The sequence below is a fragment of the Pleuronectes platessa genome, chromosome 10 (assembly GCF_947347685.1).
Source record: "Pleuronectes platessa chromosome 10, fPlePla1.1, whole genome shotgun sequence".
In the NCBI taxonomy this organism is placed as follows: domain Eukaryota; kingdom Metazoa; phylum Chordata; class Actinopteri; order Pleuronectiformes; family Pleuronectidae; genus Pleuronectes; species Pleuronectes platessa.
The window spans coordinates 18,323,188-18,342,490 of record NC_070635.1 but is presented as its reverse complement, the minus strand read 5'-3'; the positions used below and the strand labels follow the sequence as shown (position 1 = coordinate 18,342,490).

Below are 19,303 nucleotides of genomic sequence, written 5' to 3'. Positions count from 1 at the left end.
CATATCCTCCTCATTAAGGAAACAGATCAATCAAGAAGAAGTAGAGACTGAAGAATATTTATAACATGACTATTTTGCTCCAAACGTTTACCAGCCACTGTGACACGTATTCTCCTTAGATTTACTCACCAAACACAAAACCGACCTACATTAGCAGGTTAATCAGCATCATCGGTTAAGTAAATACGTCGTTTTTCAAAACGTGCGTAGATACGTCGGGAAGGTGGCTGCGCATGGATTCACCTGAAGAGTAAGCTGACGCGTCTATTCTATGCAGACCCAGACCTGTTATTACATTTTGACGGAGTGTTTTTATTATATGCTGTAAAATTGGGGCATTTTATATGGTGCCCTGAAAACCAGCTATTACGATGGTTGCATGTGAGGACTGCAAGCTTGCTTACAGACAGTTAAAGGATGAAATCCATCAGCGAGTTGTAGCTCAGGAAAAATGATAAGCTGCTTGATGGCTTTGTTTCTGTAGCTTCTGCCCAGCAAAGCATATTTTTGCCATAATTTCCCTCTTATACAATACCTAAATTTTCCCATAGCTAAAAAGTTTATATCCTAGCACTGAAAACATTTTAATTTATGAAACAGAATGAAACAAAGAAGATGATGCTGAAGGGCCTTTAACATACATTTGATCTGGGATCAAGGGGAGTAAACACATATGCACCACGCTTTCGTGACAGGTACACAAAAAGGCCAGTTAAGGTGACTTCTGCCTGCCTGCTGAGAACTGCATTGTGGGAGCATGCAACGCTAGAGCATATACTACTAGTGTTATACGTTGTGCTCGCCTGCCTATTATGGTAAAACATGCAAAATAGACTTTTTTTTGTTGATGGTCCAACTGGCCACTGATGTGCCAGCTTACCTCTTGGTCATTCCTGGCCAGTCCAGCTATTGGTTGACAATGTGTTCTGCAGTAGAATGAAAAGAAACAGTATAAAACACTACATTAAAGGTGTTTAATGTTATGAGAAGTGTGCATTTATTTGGGGGGTTCTCTGTGAAACTGCCAGGGGCTGCCAAAGTCTAGGACATCACTTGGAAACTGACATTTCCAGCAACAAGAAGCAGAAACATACAGCCTGAGATTTACCTTTCATACCTCACAGACATAAAACCCTTGACCTTATAAATCAGTTTCCAGCTATCCCAGTCTTTCAGCTGGTTATGTGATTCTTCACCAGTATGTTTGATATATTGCTTCTCTCCTTTCTGCCCTGTGATAAAATCCTGCAGCCTAAGATGTACTAGTCATAGGACTAGTGGTGTCAATAGAGTCAAGTGGTTATGTCTAAATTGTATATTTGTATGGAGAGAACATGGTGCAGTTCAGAAACATTATGCAGCTGCGTACCGTCATCTCATGAACTAAAGAAACACATTTGTGGCAATATAGTGAACAGAGTTGGCTAATGTCATTGTGAGAGGATGAGCATCATAAATGGCACAAATGATAAAGGATTACATGCATGGAAATAAATTAAACTTGTAATCCATAGGTTTTGTGCTTTAGAAAAATCCCTTTTTGAATAAGTGAAAGTAGCACAAGGTTATTATGAAATCACAGCAATATTAAAGGTTGTGCTGTGCTTCATTTATCTGCTCCAGCCTTTGTCTCCTCCAACCTGGATGACCTAAATCGTATCTAGTCCTAGTCTGTCTTCTCCTCTTCACCCATTCAAATCGGTGTCAAGGGTGGAGAAATACACGATTAATAACTCTTTCAGCAAAGCTATGAACAAATCAGTGCTTTTTTTTGTTGCTGAAATTATGGTGTATATTCATTGCTTGATTGAATTTGACACTCTGCTTCATCTCATCAATAATGCAGCCCACTTTGACGTCATCCATTAGTTTTTGAAATGCTGTTTGGAAACTTAGAGTTTGGCATTTTGACCAAACATTTTAAAACAAGAAGAAACCATATACGGAGGAGCATCCAATTGATGGTACAAGCTGACAATCATCAATTTTCTGTAAATGGGATCATAGTTGACAAACCTAAAATCTATCTGTATTGAAGAGTACTTGAACTATGACTAGGCATGGGAACCAAAACTCTGATGTGAATTAGAACCAAATCCAAAATGCCAAGTATTGGTTACCCTTAAAAGTAATATAATTATCGGTTCCGAAACTGCAAGGATGCCGTATGTATCTGCCAGGACTTGACTAACTGACTACATCACGCACCATGCAAACATTTGTTTATACTTGACCCATGCATGGCCAACATGGCTAAGATGAACAGTGATAAAAGTCAGCTTGGTTAAATCGAATCTCACCAAACATTCGTCGAACTGAAAGACTGCACAGCATTTAATGTCCTGCAGTCTCCGAGCCCGAGTGTGTCATCTTCAGCTAGCTCTAGTAGTATCTCGCTAGCACCTCCATTAGAGCTCAGGGGAAAGGGAGCCGCGATGGCAGCGGCACACTGTTCTCCCTGGCATTCAAGGAAAATCTGACTAACATAGCTTGTATGATTTATGTCAGTAGGTTTCCTGTAAATAAGATGCACAACAAGCAGCTCAAAACATTGTTATCTACCAATGGCTCAACTGCGTCTTATTTCCGCTGTGTTGCTATGAGAGACTAATATTCATTACATATCTTAAAGTTGAAAATTATTGATGTAACATTAATTTAGAGAGACAATTAGAAAATGTTTTTCTAATAACTATCCACAAATACGAATGTGATGTTTGGTTAATTTAAACACCAGTGTTATCAAGGCAAAAAGTTTCAACATTGCCTTACAATATCTTAGTTACTACTAATTTACACTGTTGGGTTGGACATATTGAGCATGTCTGATAATCCTCTGAGATGAATTGTGTGGGTTTTCTTTTTTATGTTACTTATCTACCACAAGGCGTTACCACTGCTAACCCGGTGTAACAGGAAGCAAAGCTACTGTGCATCGGTCCAGTCAAGTTATCTAAACATTTTACCTCTTTTTTTACCATTTATGAATCGAAATGGGGAATTGATAAGAACAACCGGAAGCGATAAGCGGAAAAACTATCGATAACATTCATACGATACCCAACCCTAACCATGAGACCATGAAATCCTTAGGAAAATGTGGAGATGCTCCACTGAGAGGAAATAATTTGATATGGGGCAAAACTAAAGATGAGTTGTACACTATAGACAGAATGAGAATATTAACTTTATTAACATTCACCAGACTTTCTCCATAATACATTTTCCTTCGCATATTATAAACAATTTTATATATTTAAAATGTTTAACTCTTATTAGAGAGAGAAACCAAGAATTAATTAAAAGGGTATTTTGACCTTTATTATTAAAATGCAATGTCAGCGTCTGGCAGCTTTAATGAGTTAGGACATGTCAGTGCAAAACACATCTATTAATCATCCCATGTATTAAAAAAAATAAGGAGAAAGCCAGCAGGGTATTATTCACCTTATAAAAGTAGCAGGACCTTATTTTTGCTCTCTTTTGAACAATAAACTAGAGGCGAGTGGTACACTTTGATTGTCGGTGACTCGGTACGATCAGTCACAAAACTTAAGGTCGCTCTCCCCCACTGTCTGCTTTTGTTCTTCTTTCACAGGACACACAAAGGGGTAAAGAGCAGTGCAGCAGCACAGAGGTGGGCAAAGACAAAAAAAGACCCAAACGGTGAACCAGCAAGACAGGAAATGTAACAGAGAATAGGAGCGACCTCATGCAACAATAAACAGAGTCAGAGAGACACATTGTGACACAAAGAGCTTAATACACAGAGGGAGAGACATATCGAGGTAGGGAGACGACAGTCAGACAGACGGAGGGACATCATTCCCGTCTGTCTCTACAGAACGCAGCTACCATGACACTCTAATCAGATTGTGGGAATGTCTGACAGCTACCTTCAGGGCTGATGTAGTGTGTTCAGGTGGAAGGAAAGGCTACATCTGTCCATGCAATCATTGGCATTATTTGTTCAGGCACGCATCGTCATTCTGCTGCCACTGGTGTTGCTTTGATCCATAAACGTGAGGCGTCATATTTGCTTAGACATCAGGTGCCTCAAAAGCCCCGCTGACATTTTTGGTTGACCTGGTAGAGTCCAGCACAGATGCACAACACCTAGTTTGTATCTGAGTCAGACATGCAGCACTGGCATTTCTATTTGTGGAGCTGCACAAAGTTCAATTTAGTATGACTAAATGAATGAACAGAATAGGCTTTGATCAAATTCATAATAGTTCCCATCACACTTTTGCCTGAAGGAAATCATAATTACTGCATGCTCTGCCACTGTGAAGACTACACAATGTTTGTGTTTGACACAGCCTTGAGCGAAGCCATCAAATGACTGTCACGCAAGTAATTTTGTCTTTTTGTGACCTCGTGTGATGCACCAGCTTCCATCACCTTCCCAGGTCAAATTAAATCATTTTACCGACTGGCTAAGAGTGGTGATGCATTATTTTTTATTGGATGACCTTTATTCCAAAAAGTTTTCAATACTTTTAAAATAATTAATATTTACCTCAGCATAGAGATATATCTTTACAACATTTTAAAACATGAGACTGAGGAATAATTGGTCCAGGTAATACCACTTTACAAATAATTTCTAGATAGTACAAACATATCATTTGAGCCAGTATTAATGTGTCTCTAGCTTCCACATTAAGATCTGATTGAGATCGTATCACTACAGAAACATTTTGTCTGCAAATTCACAGAGAAATGTTCTAAATGAACCTAGAGGGGTTTTATCATACAGCAAGACAATGACACAATACAACAAAATAGCTTAATCTGTGAGGAAAGTCAATCCCAGCAGAGCATGAGTTTCGGCTGAGTTGGAGACTGAATCAAAAAAGCCTTCGGACAAAACAGAAACTGATTCAGGCTGTGGAAAAAGGTTGGGAAAGTGTCAGAGGTGAAGAATGCAAAATGTTTTGATTATATTATATTTCCTTACTTTTTTAACCTAAAATGGGGAAGTCGGATATCACTTTTAAGCTGATTTTTGTTTATTTTTGTTTCATATACATCTTTTGATCTTTAATCCAAATATCTTAAGTGTCTGACAAAGACACAATAATTTGCACTACTTTCCCAATAGTTGTCAAGGGGACTGTTTGAAACAGGTCTATGAATGTTCTTCATTTAAATATTTTTCTGGTGAACCATCGAAAGATATTTGGGGTGATCTAGATTACACTGTAAATGAACTGTTTGTCATACTGTTTTAATTATCAAGTATCCTTGAGAGGTAAAAAAAACATGATTTCTACGATTATAGTCCAAACCAACGGCCAAACATCAGTGTCTTTCCTTTTTATCAAACTTAAATTTTTTGAACTGCTCTATTTCTATTTTCTGAAGTTAAAGGGAAAATGAAAGTGCCCCAGAGAGTCTGGGGCAGTGTATCTCCCAAAGTTAGATAAGGGCATAATCCCTTATTTAACACGTATTTTTTTGTAAAACATCAAATAGAAGAGTTATTTAGTTTGTCGACTTGTATCTGATATCCAAGTCACAGGTTCCTTTTTCTGAGAAGACAGCAGCCCCCATGGTGTTTATTTGTTAATGACATTTTCCAACCATTCACCTGATGCTCCTGTTGCCAAAGCAACAAGCAGCAGTGAATAACAGATGACACAGGTCTCTTGTTTGCTTTGTGACTTGTTTTGGTCAGAATGTGCTTCGTTGGTTTTAAATAAAATAAAAAAAAACAGTAAGATGTCTCAGAGAGCCACTTGAGAAAGTGTCGTCTGGTTCTTTTTTACATAAAAAATCCTGTTCTTTTCCAAATGCTGCACATATCCACAAAATGTACCATATTATTTCATAATGATGTTTTTTTTCGGCAGCTGCAGATGATCATGTCTATGGCTTGAGATGTTGATTGTTGAGGTTTTAATGAATGCTGCATCAGCCTGATGAGTACAACTTGGGACATGACCTTTCTAAATCAGGAATAAGTCCTTGGGTGCAGAACTCTGAACAAATCAGTCGCCTAGACTGCCACCTCATAATCCTTCTCACTGATAGCCTCAGAAAAGATGTCTTCCCCTCATGTACACTAACCCCATGACATCTTTATTTCCTTACTATATCGTGCAATCTAAGAAAGGATTTATTCTAAGGCCATAAACGGTTCTGAGTTTCTCCTGCAAGATTTTATTTACCTTTTTTTTTATTGCAGATATCGGAAGTTGGAGGCTGCTAAACGACAATGCTATCCTCATCTGGCCTTATTCTTTATATTATCTTGTAAATGTTGCAACATCTCTGCATTTGTTGTCTCCAGTCCAATTGTCCCATGTTGCCATACCAGTAAATGTTTTCGTCTCCTCTGTAGACTCTATCTCCATAGCTGTTGCTGCTATACTAATTGTAGAATTAGCTCAATAATAAAAAAAAAAGTTTTTTTTAGCATCATTGTGTAAATGTGCTGCACTCTTCCCAGTGGGTACCATTGACGTATTTGACAGCATGAACTCTACAGCCACTTGAATGCTCTACTCTTGTTAGCTAGTGATTAGCTTCCCCGTGGATCAACACTTCCCCAGAATTGGTGAGAAGGGCGATTTTAAAGAGTCACCAGCTAAACATCACTCTCATTCACTCAAAATAGTTCTCTCCCACATGAAAATGGTGCTGTGGACCCTTCCAGCCCCTTTTCTCCTGTTGGAATGGCAATGAGACATGGTTGTCTAACTTTTCGTGTGAATGAGAGATTTAGGGCTTGTTTCTTTATGTGTTACAGCAGTGGGCCAGAGGAAAAAGACAAGGGTCAACATACCTGTCTTTTCAATGTGACTTTGTCACTTTTCTGAATGGAAGCAAAGTTGGACCAACCTGATGTGTTCTCATGCAACATTTTATTGTGAGCTATGACTTAGGCTATGCTGTGAGAGACAGAATATTAAGCGTGTTCCACCTCTACACATATTGTTTTGCTTTTGATTGTCTCTGTTGTGAGTGTGGTGTTTTCTATACAGGTTTAGCACCAACGTGTTCTCTTATTTCTTTTCTGTTCATATGACAGATTTGTGCCCATTGACGCAAGCTTTTTTAATATTTAGATTGTTTAGATATTGTCTAACCAAACATTAACAAGTAAAATTATTTTAAACAGTGGCACAAATGGCTTCAGTGTGTTTACTGTGCTACCTCTATCCCGTTTGTTTACTTCTGAACAAGACAAGTCTATTTATACGGCATCAAATAATAATAGAAGTAATCTCAGGGCACTTTTAATGTAGAGCAGCAGCATTGTATTTACAATACAAAGACTTTTGTTGTGATGCACAAGCTTTGCCTAATTATTCATTATCCATAATGGCATGCAAATTCAGTACAAAGCTCTTTTATGTGATTAATCTTACAATAAGGTTACGTTTTAAGTTGTCTCCTGTATTCAAAATTGCATGCATTCATGTAGCTGTTGAGTTTTAGCAACATCTTGGCATACCTGCGATAAAGGCTAATTATTTACTGCAAGAGACCAGCTCAGTTCACAGAGCTGTAATTGGAAACTCTATTGAAGCTGTAAATACAGCACCCTCTTCTTCGCTGTCACTGGGGGATTTCTGCTTCCCCACATTTGGTCTACGACAGACATTATTCACCGGGCTTATTGTCAAGTAGAGGCTCAGACACACAAACGGTCCCAAAACTAGCAATGAAAAATAACAAGAGGAAATGAGATGGCAATAGAAAAGAAGACATTTAGTTTCATGCACAAGTTCAGTGCATTCTGCACTGCCTGGCTTACAGCAGTGCAAGGTCGATAGAACATCAGCAACTGCCGCTGAGGAACGGTCAGCAACACATCTTGTTTACGACGTCGTGAAAGTAAATGGATTTGTTTGGATCTGCACCTAATTTGAAATGCAGTAATGAAGCAGTCTGTTACAATGCTGGTGCCAGCCCTCAAACACCATCCAACAATAGAGAGGGTTCTCGCTTGGGTTTTGATTATATAGTCCGCACTATATTATTGGAGGACAAATTGCATCACAATTCTCAGAGCAGTTCTCTTTTATTAAGCACAAAATGCTACAGTGCACAAAGTCGGTGGTGGTGTGAGGCTTGAAGTCTCTCATGGTACTTTTTTGTGTGAGAACTTTTCTGATTTCAATACAGAAATGATAGACCTTTAACAGACCCAGGTGTAGTTTATGTTGGTTTCAGCCTCTCAAGTTTTTAACTGTGGTCTTAGTGGAATCATTATAATTTGGAGTAAAATCCAATTGGAGGTAAATGTAGTCACTACAGGGAACCATTACATCCATTGCTGTAGATAACTGCTCTTAAAAGTGTGTGGCTTTGCTTTTGGAAGCTGAAAAAGGCAAATGTTTTACCATAGTAATAGTTTTTATAATTTTCAAATGAGGTATAATTAGATATATTAGATTTAATCAAAACCTTATTCTTACATTTATTAAGTATCAGCTTCAACTGCAAAATATATATTTTTTTTCATTTGGATATAAATGTGATGATGTAAATTAAACCATACATTTAGCATTGACTTCTGTTTCTCTTTTCTGCAGGTTAACAGGGTTTACCATCCCTTCACCTGTTACCAGTTCTGGTAACATTTTTTCACTGAGGCTTACCAGTGACTTTGCAGTAAGCGCTCATGGATTTAAGGCAGCTTATGAAGGTAAGGAAAACATTATTTTCTGCTCTTTGTCTTTAAATGTCATTAGGAATATAGGAAATATGACAAAAATGTCAATTTAAGTTTGAGAGTATGATCAGTAGGGATCCTCATAAACTCCTCATTGAGGAAAAAAATGTGTCAGCGAGGTGAAGTGGACACCATTAATTGTCAAGAGAGGGACGTGTGATCACACTTACTCCACCTGATTTCCTGCAGGACTCCTTTCACTGTTGAGTTATGGAAACATAAGGGACATCAATTAAACGAATGAATCTCGTATATTCCAAATTAGCATCCCTCCCCCCAACGTCCTGGACCTTTTCTATGACTCCAGAGGTGAATGTGAAATTGCATGGCAGATGGCGATGGGAATTAGTTGAACTAATGGATGTACCAAGTTATGAGTTGAAGCAGAGCAGGGTGCATTGTGAAGCTTTCTAACTATGAACTATCCTTCTGCGAACATCTCATTCACCCCTACTCTTCCTCCCTCTCCTTCCACATATGAACTCCAACTCTAACCCATCTCTAGTTCTCCTTCTGTGTTTCCTTTTTTTTTTAATGATGGTTTGTGTTTTGTCTCTGATCTCCTTTTATCTCATTTCATCCTCCTCCTCCTCCTGCCTGTGATCCATGTGCTGCTTGTCTGCACCTTTCTTTATTATTTATATACTTTCTGTTCCCTAACCTTCTCCAGCTCTAACAGGCTGACCCCATCCTCTAAGCTCGCTCCTCCTCCCTTGCACAATGTCCTTCTCTATCCCACCTTTACCCCCCTCATCTCCCCACCTGCCCCAGACCTGGCCAGTCCAGGACCTCTCCCCTCTCCATCTGTCCATCTGTGTTCATTCTCTCTCTTTCTCTTGTTCTGTTTCTCCCTCTCTTCTATCCACTTCTCCCTCTCCCGCTCTCAGTCTCCAGTGGGGACCTAGGTTGAATTACATCTTGTTTTTCTGCCTCAATCTTTTGCCTGATTCATCAGTACTGAGGAGTAATGACAACAGTGGAGAATATTTTCCAATAAGGACATGGGAGTGTCGCACTGTTTATTTAGTGACCATCTAGTTGTTGCTCTGTGGTCACATTTAATGTGTGGGAGCTGTATGGATTAAGGATCGTAGCCAAGGCAGTGATATGGTAATATGTAGACCATAACATATACAGCTCAGTTTGTTATCACTGTTACTCATTCTTTAATACCCTGGTGTTACTACACGGTACACAGCGCACAGCATAAATATTTGAACAATAAGTAGCATGCTATTGCTTACTTGAGACCTCTACAGGCGTGTCCCCAGATGTCCCGGTATGATGGTGCTATAAATTTTAAAACAGTGTGTTGCATAGTATCGTATAAAATGTGAATGTAAAACCCTACAGAGAATGAAATTGACATGTACTTTAAGTAAAGGTGAGTTGATCCCTGTCATTGTCATCTAAATTTAAAAAAGAATGGAATTATTTATATAGAGGATAATAAAGGAGTAACTGTGTAAGTTGCAGGTGTATATTAAAATGGCTAAGGGTTCATCAAAAAACATGTACATTCTTAAAATCAATATTACATAAAAGGATTATTTTCTTTCTTTTCTCTATTGTTATTTATATCCTTTTCACACATTTGAGGCCGTGGGAAAACGGAGGAGATAAAAACGGCCTTTTCTTGTGCTATTTTAATTTTAAGAGGATTAACTGCAAGACAGCAAAGTGAAAACAAAATGTTCCATGGAACTGTCGATTCTGTTTTATTTTTATCTTGTTTGCTGGATTTCACTCCAACATGAAAATAAAAGGTCAAGGAAAAATGGGATTTGGGATTTTCCAGACTAAGCATCATCAGAGCGACTCCTGGGTTAAGTCTATTGTGACAGTGATACATACATAATGTAAAACAATGTGGAAGTAATCCAAAGTATTATGTAAACTGTATTGAAGTAATGCTCCCAACTCGGCCCACTAGCTACACAATCATCATAAATTTCCATTGTTTATCTTGACAAACCCTTATGACAGACACATTTGAATCGTAAACACATTCCTCGCTCCTATCCATAACATACTCATTTGCAAACCATTGTAACTCACTGCCATCGCTGTATATTTTTCATCCTTGTTATGCTTATGTCGTTAGCCACATCGTACACATGAATATGTATGTGCGGCTCATTCTCATGACTGAAAATGTGTGATTCTTGTAGACTCTCAGAGATGATTGAGTCAGGACTAGAATTAAGTGGATTTGAATCTGCATACATGCTAAGGACACAGTGAAGGACGCGTCCAGATGGAATATAATTTGTTGAAGGCCTGTCAATCTTTTGCTAAGTATGTTTGAAAGAAATCCAGCTCCAACTTTTCTGAATTTCATTCCTGATTAGTGCCGACTTTCCTGCACTGTCACGAAGCCGACAGCGTGATCTTGCAACCTTAAGCATGGCCTAAAAGGTTTGTGCTGCATTTATTAAGGAGCTGAGAGATGAGGGCTTTTGTACAACACAGCCAAACAATAGCTAAGAGTGGCAAGGGATCGAGATAGGCTGCTGCTACCCTGTACATATTTGGAGCTCAGAGTACTGCTATCTGCTTGCCCTTTGTTGAAGGTTGTGTATTTGTAACAAACACATTCCTGTGCCTTTCTAAAACCTGTCACACTGCCATTTCAGCCTGCCCTTTCTTTGGAAGAGTCTTAAAAGACAGCTGAACTGAAAAAATAATTCCATCTCTTCTCACCAAATAATTTCATTTGTCCCTCTGCGGTGATGCAGATGGTCCACTGAGCTGGAAAAGTGCTTATTCGTACATTCGTGCTTGCGTGTGAAAATTGACATGCTGTTTACCAACATGTCGGTGCAGTCAATACTCTTATTTCTTTATTTTTACGCCTGCATGAAAAATCCAGCTCAGCAGCCACTCAAGAAGCCCGCTAAGAAGCCAGACAGGCAGTATACACAGGAGGCTCCTGTGGGGAAAGTGTGCTGCTTGTGTGCTCACAAACACTGCCACTCCGTCAAAACTCCCATCTTCTTCAAAGGGCTACAGAGTCATTAGATATACAGGCGAAATAAATAGCTCAGCCCCAGAGAAATCTCGCACCCAACTACCTCATTTACTAGTTCATAAAACCTACTCGTTACCACGGTTGCGGGGGATAATGCAAGACCGTCTCTCTTCTCCTCTCTGAATGCAACTTAAGGTGAAAAATGCAGATGACAGCCTAACTGGCTGTATTTATGCCTTGTAAGCATTCAGTTCACATAGCTGATTTTACTCAGGGTTTCACCTTGTAAAACACCCAGTAACAAAATTATGTTGTTTTGTATTGAGTTTTCTTAAGCGTTCCAAATAACATTGTGTATTTTGTTAAGCACCATATGCGTTGTTTTCAACCCAGCTTTATTTTGAAGATGAGGTGATTCTTTGTGAGATTAAGTACTCCACAGTACCCACTGTTGTTTGCATCTCTTTACCCACCCCGAGGTGAAGTTTGTACAGGATTTCATTTGGTTTAGCTTCAGCCCAGCCCCTGGTGTTTAGGAGCAGCTGTTTTCCCAAGGTTCAGTTTTATCAACACTTTATTTAAGGTCCTCTAGACAGCAACACTTGTTAGCTCAGGGCTAACACTGTGTCTAAAACACTTCATTTCTTTAGGGGCTTCTTCAAAGAATCATAAAAGCTAAACTCCTGATTCAAGTGTAGGCTGCTGTTCAAAGTACTACTTTTTTCCAAACATTTGCAGCTACTGTAGTTGAAATTGAAGTACAGTATTTTTGTTTGCATAAAACGAGAGGCCTTATCTTTAGCAACTGCTTCAAGTAGCTGCAACTATTAAATGTGATTAAAGTAATTCAGACGCTTTCCCGTGAATTAATTCTTGGACCATGTCTGTCTGAGACATTAGTTATGACTTTCCTTACACTAAAGGGCAATGAGTCAGTGCTTCTATAATTACAGATGGGATGCATCTGTTACTTTTTTATTAGGGACCTGGGGTGAGTTTCTCAAAACAGTTAATTGCAAGTCAGTATTTGGTTTTGTTCTTCTATATAGTTTTCTCTAGAACAACCGCCATAGACTAATGATTATTACCATGAATGCCTAATAATCACCACTAGTATTCAAGTGGGGTCAAATTAGTTTCTGCATTAATCAGAGCTGCATGCACATGTCCATTCACTAAAAAGCTGTGCATCATGCAGCACAATTAGCACTTGTTTTGTGTGAGCCTTCACTGCATAATACCATCAAGTTCAAAAGTAAAGATGTTTACTTTTCTTGGAATCACATGAAATCATCCTGAAAAATAATTTGTATTTTATCACATGTTTTGGGCTGAGAGCAATCTGCTGGATGTGCCTTGAACATCCGGCAGCTGAATTTAGAGTTCTGTTCAGGGTAAAGCTGTGGTTCACCAGTAAAAGGCACTCCAAACCAACTATATTAGGTTAGAAAAAAAAGCAAACACGAATTGTACAGACATGAATTCAAACGACATATTTTTACACACTCTAAATATTCACTAAAGAGGAGTTGGTACCAATAGTTTACATCAAAGTCTCTAATGGGTTCTTTCCTCTTTTAGTTTAGCTTTTTTTTTTACATTTACACACTTGGTCCTGACAGGCCTCCATCCCATTTGTGCAGTGGTAGTGTAGGCAAAGGGCAGTAATCCTGGCAAATATAGTGCTCTCTCATGTAGTCCCACAAGAGAGGAGCCTAATAGCTGTAGGCTCTGCTTCCTGTTCTTCTCTTGGAGACTCTAGAAATCACATGTAAGCCTGCATTTAGAGATCAAGGTGATTGGGATAATAAGTTGCCATGAGTTATTTAATAAATGACTGCGCTTGGTCATTAGGAGCCTTGTATGTAAGGAGAGGATTTTAATTATTTTCTGACTATGGAGACTATGGAGATACGCTAATTTTATGATATATGTTCCTGTCAGTTCTTGTGCTGGATCAACTGGAGGGGTTTCTCTTTTGTTGGAACATCCTGATGATAAAGAATAACAGTAGTCCAGTCCAGAGGCAACAACTGCATGGACTGGTTTTTCAACCTCCTGAGAAAGAAAGAAGATTTACATTTTCAACTTGAGAGGAAAGTTTGCAATATATGGTTCCACATTAATTTTCAAAGGCTTCAATGTGCTTCACATTACATTAAATTAAATTTAGCTGACGCTTTTATCATAAACATATAATAAGTGCATTCAACCATGAGGGTACAAACCCAGAACAACAAGAATCAAGAAAGTACAGTAGGAAAAACAATGTGTATGAATGACAGAGCCGAGAGAGTTGGTGTACAGAGAGAAGAGGAGGGGACCCAGGATGGAACCTTGAGGGACTCCAGTAGTGAGAGGACAAGGTTGGGATACAGAAGGTTGTTATGGTGAAGATAGGAGGAAAGCTGATCAAAGATAGCTCGCTCGAGAGCTTTGTAAAGAAAGACAAGAAGAGAGACAGGTCTAGTTGTTTACTTCAGATGGATTGAGGGTGGGTTTCTTCAGGAGAGAGTTTACTCTTGCCTCCTTCAGAGAGTTAGGGAAACAGCCAGTTGATGATGTGCTTTTATTTAACACTGATATTTCTATGCACGACACAAGGGAAGGGGTGTGAAGGGTTTAATTATTTAATAATAATTTGTTCTGGCTTTTACAATGATCAGATCTCAACCCATGTGTTAAGATGACGTTATACTCCTAAAGAAATGCTTATTGGATGGTAGCTAATCGCATGGAGCCCGCCCCCCGTCTTGCTCCTCAGAACCAGAGAATAGAAAAAGAAAAATAGAAGTAGTATTGCATTGTTTTCATCCAGTCATTATTGTGTCTACTTTTCCTTAAAATAACAGCTTAAAAATAATTTTGATGGTACAATGACTTGTAATAGGGAGAATAGTGCCTCCTTTATTCCCACTGTGCACCCTAAATGCCTGCTCTTGCACTGTGTAACTTTCACTGTGAGATCTCCCACGAGAGATGCCTGGCTGAATCATAGTCCAATGCCCAGGAGCTTCAAGCAAAATGCTGATCTGTGGAGCACTTAAATAGACTTAGAAGGTATTAAACACTAGCATTTGTTTCCAATAATCATCAAAGAAACTTTAACAATATCAACAATTCTAAACTGAATTTGTTGTGTTAGTTACCGTGAGGATGCCAGGGGTACCGTCTGTTCAGGCATATTTCAGCTCAGCGAGTGCGACTATACAGTCAGAGCTCCGGTCAAGCGATTGATAGGCTTTGTTTTCTGTACATGAAAACCACTTAACTACTCTGACTTGGAGCCTAACAGAATTAATTACCACTTGTGGCGGCAGAGGCTGCTGTCACTCAGCAATAGTTGCATAGTGTTGCTTTAAGCCCAGTGATTTGACCAAAGTAATAAAAAATTCTGTTTCAAGTAAAGTATATCCAGTATGCATGTCTGGGTGATGTCTTGATGCATTTTTCTCTAATCCCAAACCAAGCCATTTAAGCTTGAGCATCTGCCGGTTTTCTTTTTGATGCAGAATACAGCCTTACGAAGGCCAGCATTAGAATTGATGAACACTGACACTGAGTATGTGCTCACTATAGAGATTGAGAATAGTAGATCAGCTACAGTACATTCAATCCAATTTAAAGATGAGATCATACCTGACATTTACAGTGCAGTGTCTGATATATTGGTTCTACATTAACTGACCTCATTTTGTTCTCGACATCATTGGCACAGTTCTTCACCAACAAGTCGTCCAAGAAAAGCTTGCCAGCATGGTTCAGTTTTTTTTGTTTTGGCCTATGAGTGTTAAATAGCTCGAGCACTGTATGCCTTCGGTACTCCCCTGTGACTGTTACTCTCCTCGTTTGGTAAATGTCCAATCGCATATTATTTGTCAGCGCTCTGAAGGATCTCTAGTTGCACACAGCACCAGGCACTGACCATCAGATTTCCTTTTTTTAATTGCAAACGTTTTCAGCTCTGCAGTGTTCTGAATCTTTATTTCACGTTGTGTAAACCAAACTCTAAAAGCTTGTTGTAGTGCGTTTGTACATATTTTGATTGCCTGTCATATGCTCTTTCACATTTTGTTGAACCACAGCAATCTTGTATTTCAAACAAATACTATTCAATTTCACAGGCTCCCTGTAATTCCCATGGAGACAAATTTGCAATTTGTTGCCAAGGTTCATGCTGTGCCATGTAGGGAAGCATATATTCATTGCAGCCTGTATTACAAAGCTAGATTTGATTTGAACAGTGACGAATTGCTACATAATAAAACGTCAGATCAATACACTTAAGATAATTTGTATTCATTTGTGTAGGGATTGGTTAACAGTCTGAATATTGAGGTCGTTCCCTTTTAGGGTTTATATGATTTAAATCTATTTTGATTTGGTATAAACATTTTGTGACCACACAAAATCGTACTATATGGTACATGGATGATAAATGGAATCTTTCCTTGAACTGAACCTTTGTCAGTTAACCTCAGGCATGTCAAAGAAAACAGTCTGTCATGTATACATATCTGCTACGGCAAAGTACTGGAGCTTCATATGAATGTGATAGTTAGTAGTCTGACTGTCCCTCCTCGCTGCTGACCTCTGCGCAGGTCAGATGTCATGCAGATACCTGCATCGAATCTTAACTTTGTTTCTCACTCCTCACCCACACATCAGTCTGGGTGAATGCCAGGTTCTCGTTATATAGTAAACAAGACACATTTTGCAGACACAAGATAACAAATAATAGCCCGAGACGCTTTTTTTGTCATAAGTCACTCTCTCAGACACACTGTGAGTTTGGGTCGGCAGCTTTCAGATATTTTCACCAAGCAGACAACCTAATGTTACAGAGAACAGCACATAAGCCCTGAGAAAATACTATGGAAAAAACCCTTATAAAACAAAGATCAAAACCAGATCCTTTCATTTCTGCACTCTGCATTGTCTTGTCAACTTCAGCCTGATCATGTTACAGCTCTACTCCTCAAAGATACAGGCTGAGGTCAGACAAAAGAAAGGTCGGAAAGATTCTTTCACAAACATATATAAGAGCATTTGGGGGCAGTGACTAAGTCCAGCGTTTCTTTTGAGGTGAACACAAACATGTTATTGGCGGTAGAATTGCTAGACTGTAACACAAAAAATTGTGTTTTCTTAGTTCTAACAAATCAAATGGACTGAACTCCTACACATCATGTCTCTGTCAGGGATGGCATTCTCCCAATTGAACTTTCGATCATTTATCATTGATTCAATCTTACAGTCTTCGATTGGGCCAAACCAGCTTTCCTACCTTATTCCTCTTGCAGTCTGTTGGTGATTCATTTTTCTCGTGAATATAAAGAGCTGTCAATTGATGTTGCACTCATTATAGACCATACTTATAAGGTATGTGTTTATGAGCATCTGCTGTGTAAAATAGATTAGAAATTATGATAAAATAAAGATTCCTGGAAATTGTGACTTTACAGATGTCCGTCAGTGAAATCAATTTCGTTAATGTACACATTGGGCAGACGTTTTTATCCTAAGCAAGGTAGAATTGATGGACAGCAATAAAACCTCCAGTAGAGCAGACCCTTGGAGTAAGTGCTAAGGGCTAAATCTGCGTAATAAGACAATGTGTAGAATAAGTGGGACAAAAGTGCAAAGTAAAGGATAGTTAAGCATGTTATGTTGTTAGAGGTGTGAGGGATAGTAGGTGCTCTCAGACGACACAAGTCTTCAAGAGGTTTTCGAAAATGGATGGAAGTTTGAGCTCTGAAAGCAGCAAATAGCTTGTTCTGCCATTGGTGAACCACAGATGAGAACGGTCTAGACCATGATTGCCCTGTGTTTAGGGATGACAACGCCAGACATAGCATAGAGTAATGTGCCTTTATTCTGGTCTTTCCTGCAGACCCACAAGTTTTCTCTGTTGGCAGCCATGAGTCACCTGAATTCGATTCTGGTGACCAATGGAGTGATGCGTGCCCTTTTAGATTGATGGAAGACCAGACATGCCGCTGCATTCTGGACAATCTGTAAGGGTTTCACCGTGCCTGAAGGGAGGCCTGCCAGAACCCTGCATTATTTGAGGATGGGGATTACCATGACATAATAATAAACATGGACTGTAAAAAGATCAGGATCAGGACCTTATGTATACTTTCCTATCTTCCTCTGTCTATATATCCATCTGTACATCTATCCATTGATGGAGTTGATGTTGGTGTAAAAAAAGGCTTACTGTTTTCTGACCTGACCATTGGAACAATTAGCAGCAAACAGATGACACATTTTAAAAATAGTCATTTAATTTGACTGCATAGTCATTCAGAAGCTGAAGGATGGAGGTACCTAGTATTACCACGAGAACAACACTGGATCTGATCAGACTAGCTGGGTTTTATTGATCGGCAGGCCCACGATATCAGGGCAGCCTCTCGACTCCAAATGACGGCAAGAGGTCAACTCTCGAATTGGTATATTTGGGGTTTATTTTTGTGAAATGGGAGTAGGTGGAAACGTGTCCTCACTTTATAGTCCATGATCAGTGGCAGCCATTTTGGTTGTGTAGCTGCACATCTATTGGCACTCCTGTCAGTCATCATATCAAAGCTTACAATTTTAGGTAAATGGTTGTTTCTGACCCGTACTGTGGTGGTAGAAGCAGTTGAAGATTTCTCTCCTCTACATATTTAAAGCCTGTTAAATTAGTTGTGTGATTAAAGGGCTTTTACTTAAAAATAACCTGTGTGAATGCATTGCATTTGTAGATTAATTCTTTTTTTATTATGTGCGATGTTTCATATGGTCTTTTGTTTTGTGTTTATTGGACATATTCATACAATTTCTTGGTTAGCACTTCTCCTGAGGCAAAATAAAACGATGTGTTATTGTCCTAGACTGCAGAATGAAATAGAAGCGTTGCCAAAATTCCCCTGCAAATGTCCGGTCTGCACAAAATGTATCAGCAGAGACAAAATTATGGAGGTTTAAGAGTTGAAAAATATACTGGAAGATTATGTTCAACCGAAAGAATAGAGGAAGAAACCTCTAGGCTTGTTAATCACACTTCAGGTAGATGTTTATCAAAATTATCTGTCACTAGTTTACCAGTGAAAACATTGATCATAAGTACTTAGGCTGTGTCAGCACATGAGCACAATAGGACAGTGTTTTCCTGTGGAATATTTATACTTCAATATGTCTTCCTTAAAAATGGGTACGGCTAAAGATTTAGAATATCATTAACATCTTGTTTCTTATTTTTCATGGGTACTGTTGTTTTTTGACATGCAGTACCTTTCCTGTAATATCTGTGCCATGATAATCACAGTGATACATAAGGCAGAGAAATAAGGAAATAAAGAATAGATGTTGCAGTAACGGAAAAAACATTAACTGGAGAAATGGTCATGTCATACAAGTACAAAACATGCCTGCTGCAGATTTACTCATATTTCTGCTATTACCATGAGTCTCAGAAAAGGTGCATCAGAAAAATGAATGAATGGGAAAGCAAATGAGAGACAGTATTTAAATTAATTCTAAGAGATCCATGTTCACAATGGCCATTTGAAAATAGGTGCTTTTAACATTTGAAGATCTGTTGCATATTTAGTGCTGTGATGTTTTTGTGATTAGGATTTTTCAACACTGAAATG

General features: G+C 38.8%; 1 protein-coding gene across 1 annotated transcript in view; it reads left to right on the top strand.

Annotated features, from left to right (window-relative positions):
- The window catches only part of LOC128449995 (CUB and sushi domain-containing protein 3), a 209,153-nt gene that overhangs the window by 24,425 nt on the left and 165,425 nt on the right, over positions 1-19,303 (top strand). Inside the window, exon 3 of the mRNA XM_053433387.1 lies at positions 8,550-8,662. Within this exon, the coding sequence (XP_053289362.1) occupies positions 8,550-8,662 (113 nt within the window). The remainder of the gene's footprint in view (positions 1-8,549; positions 8,663-19,303) is intronic.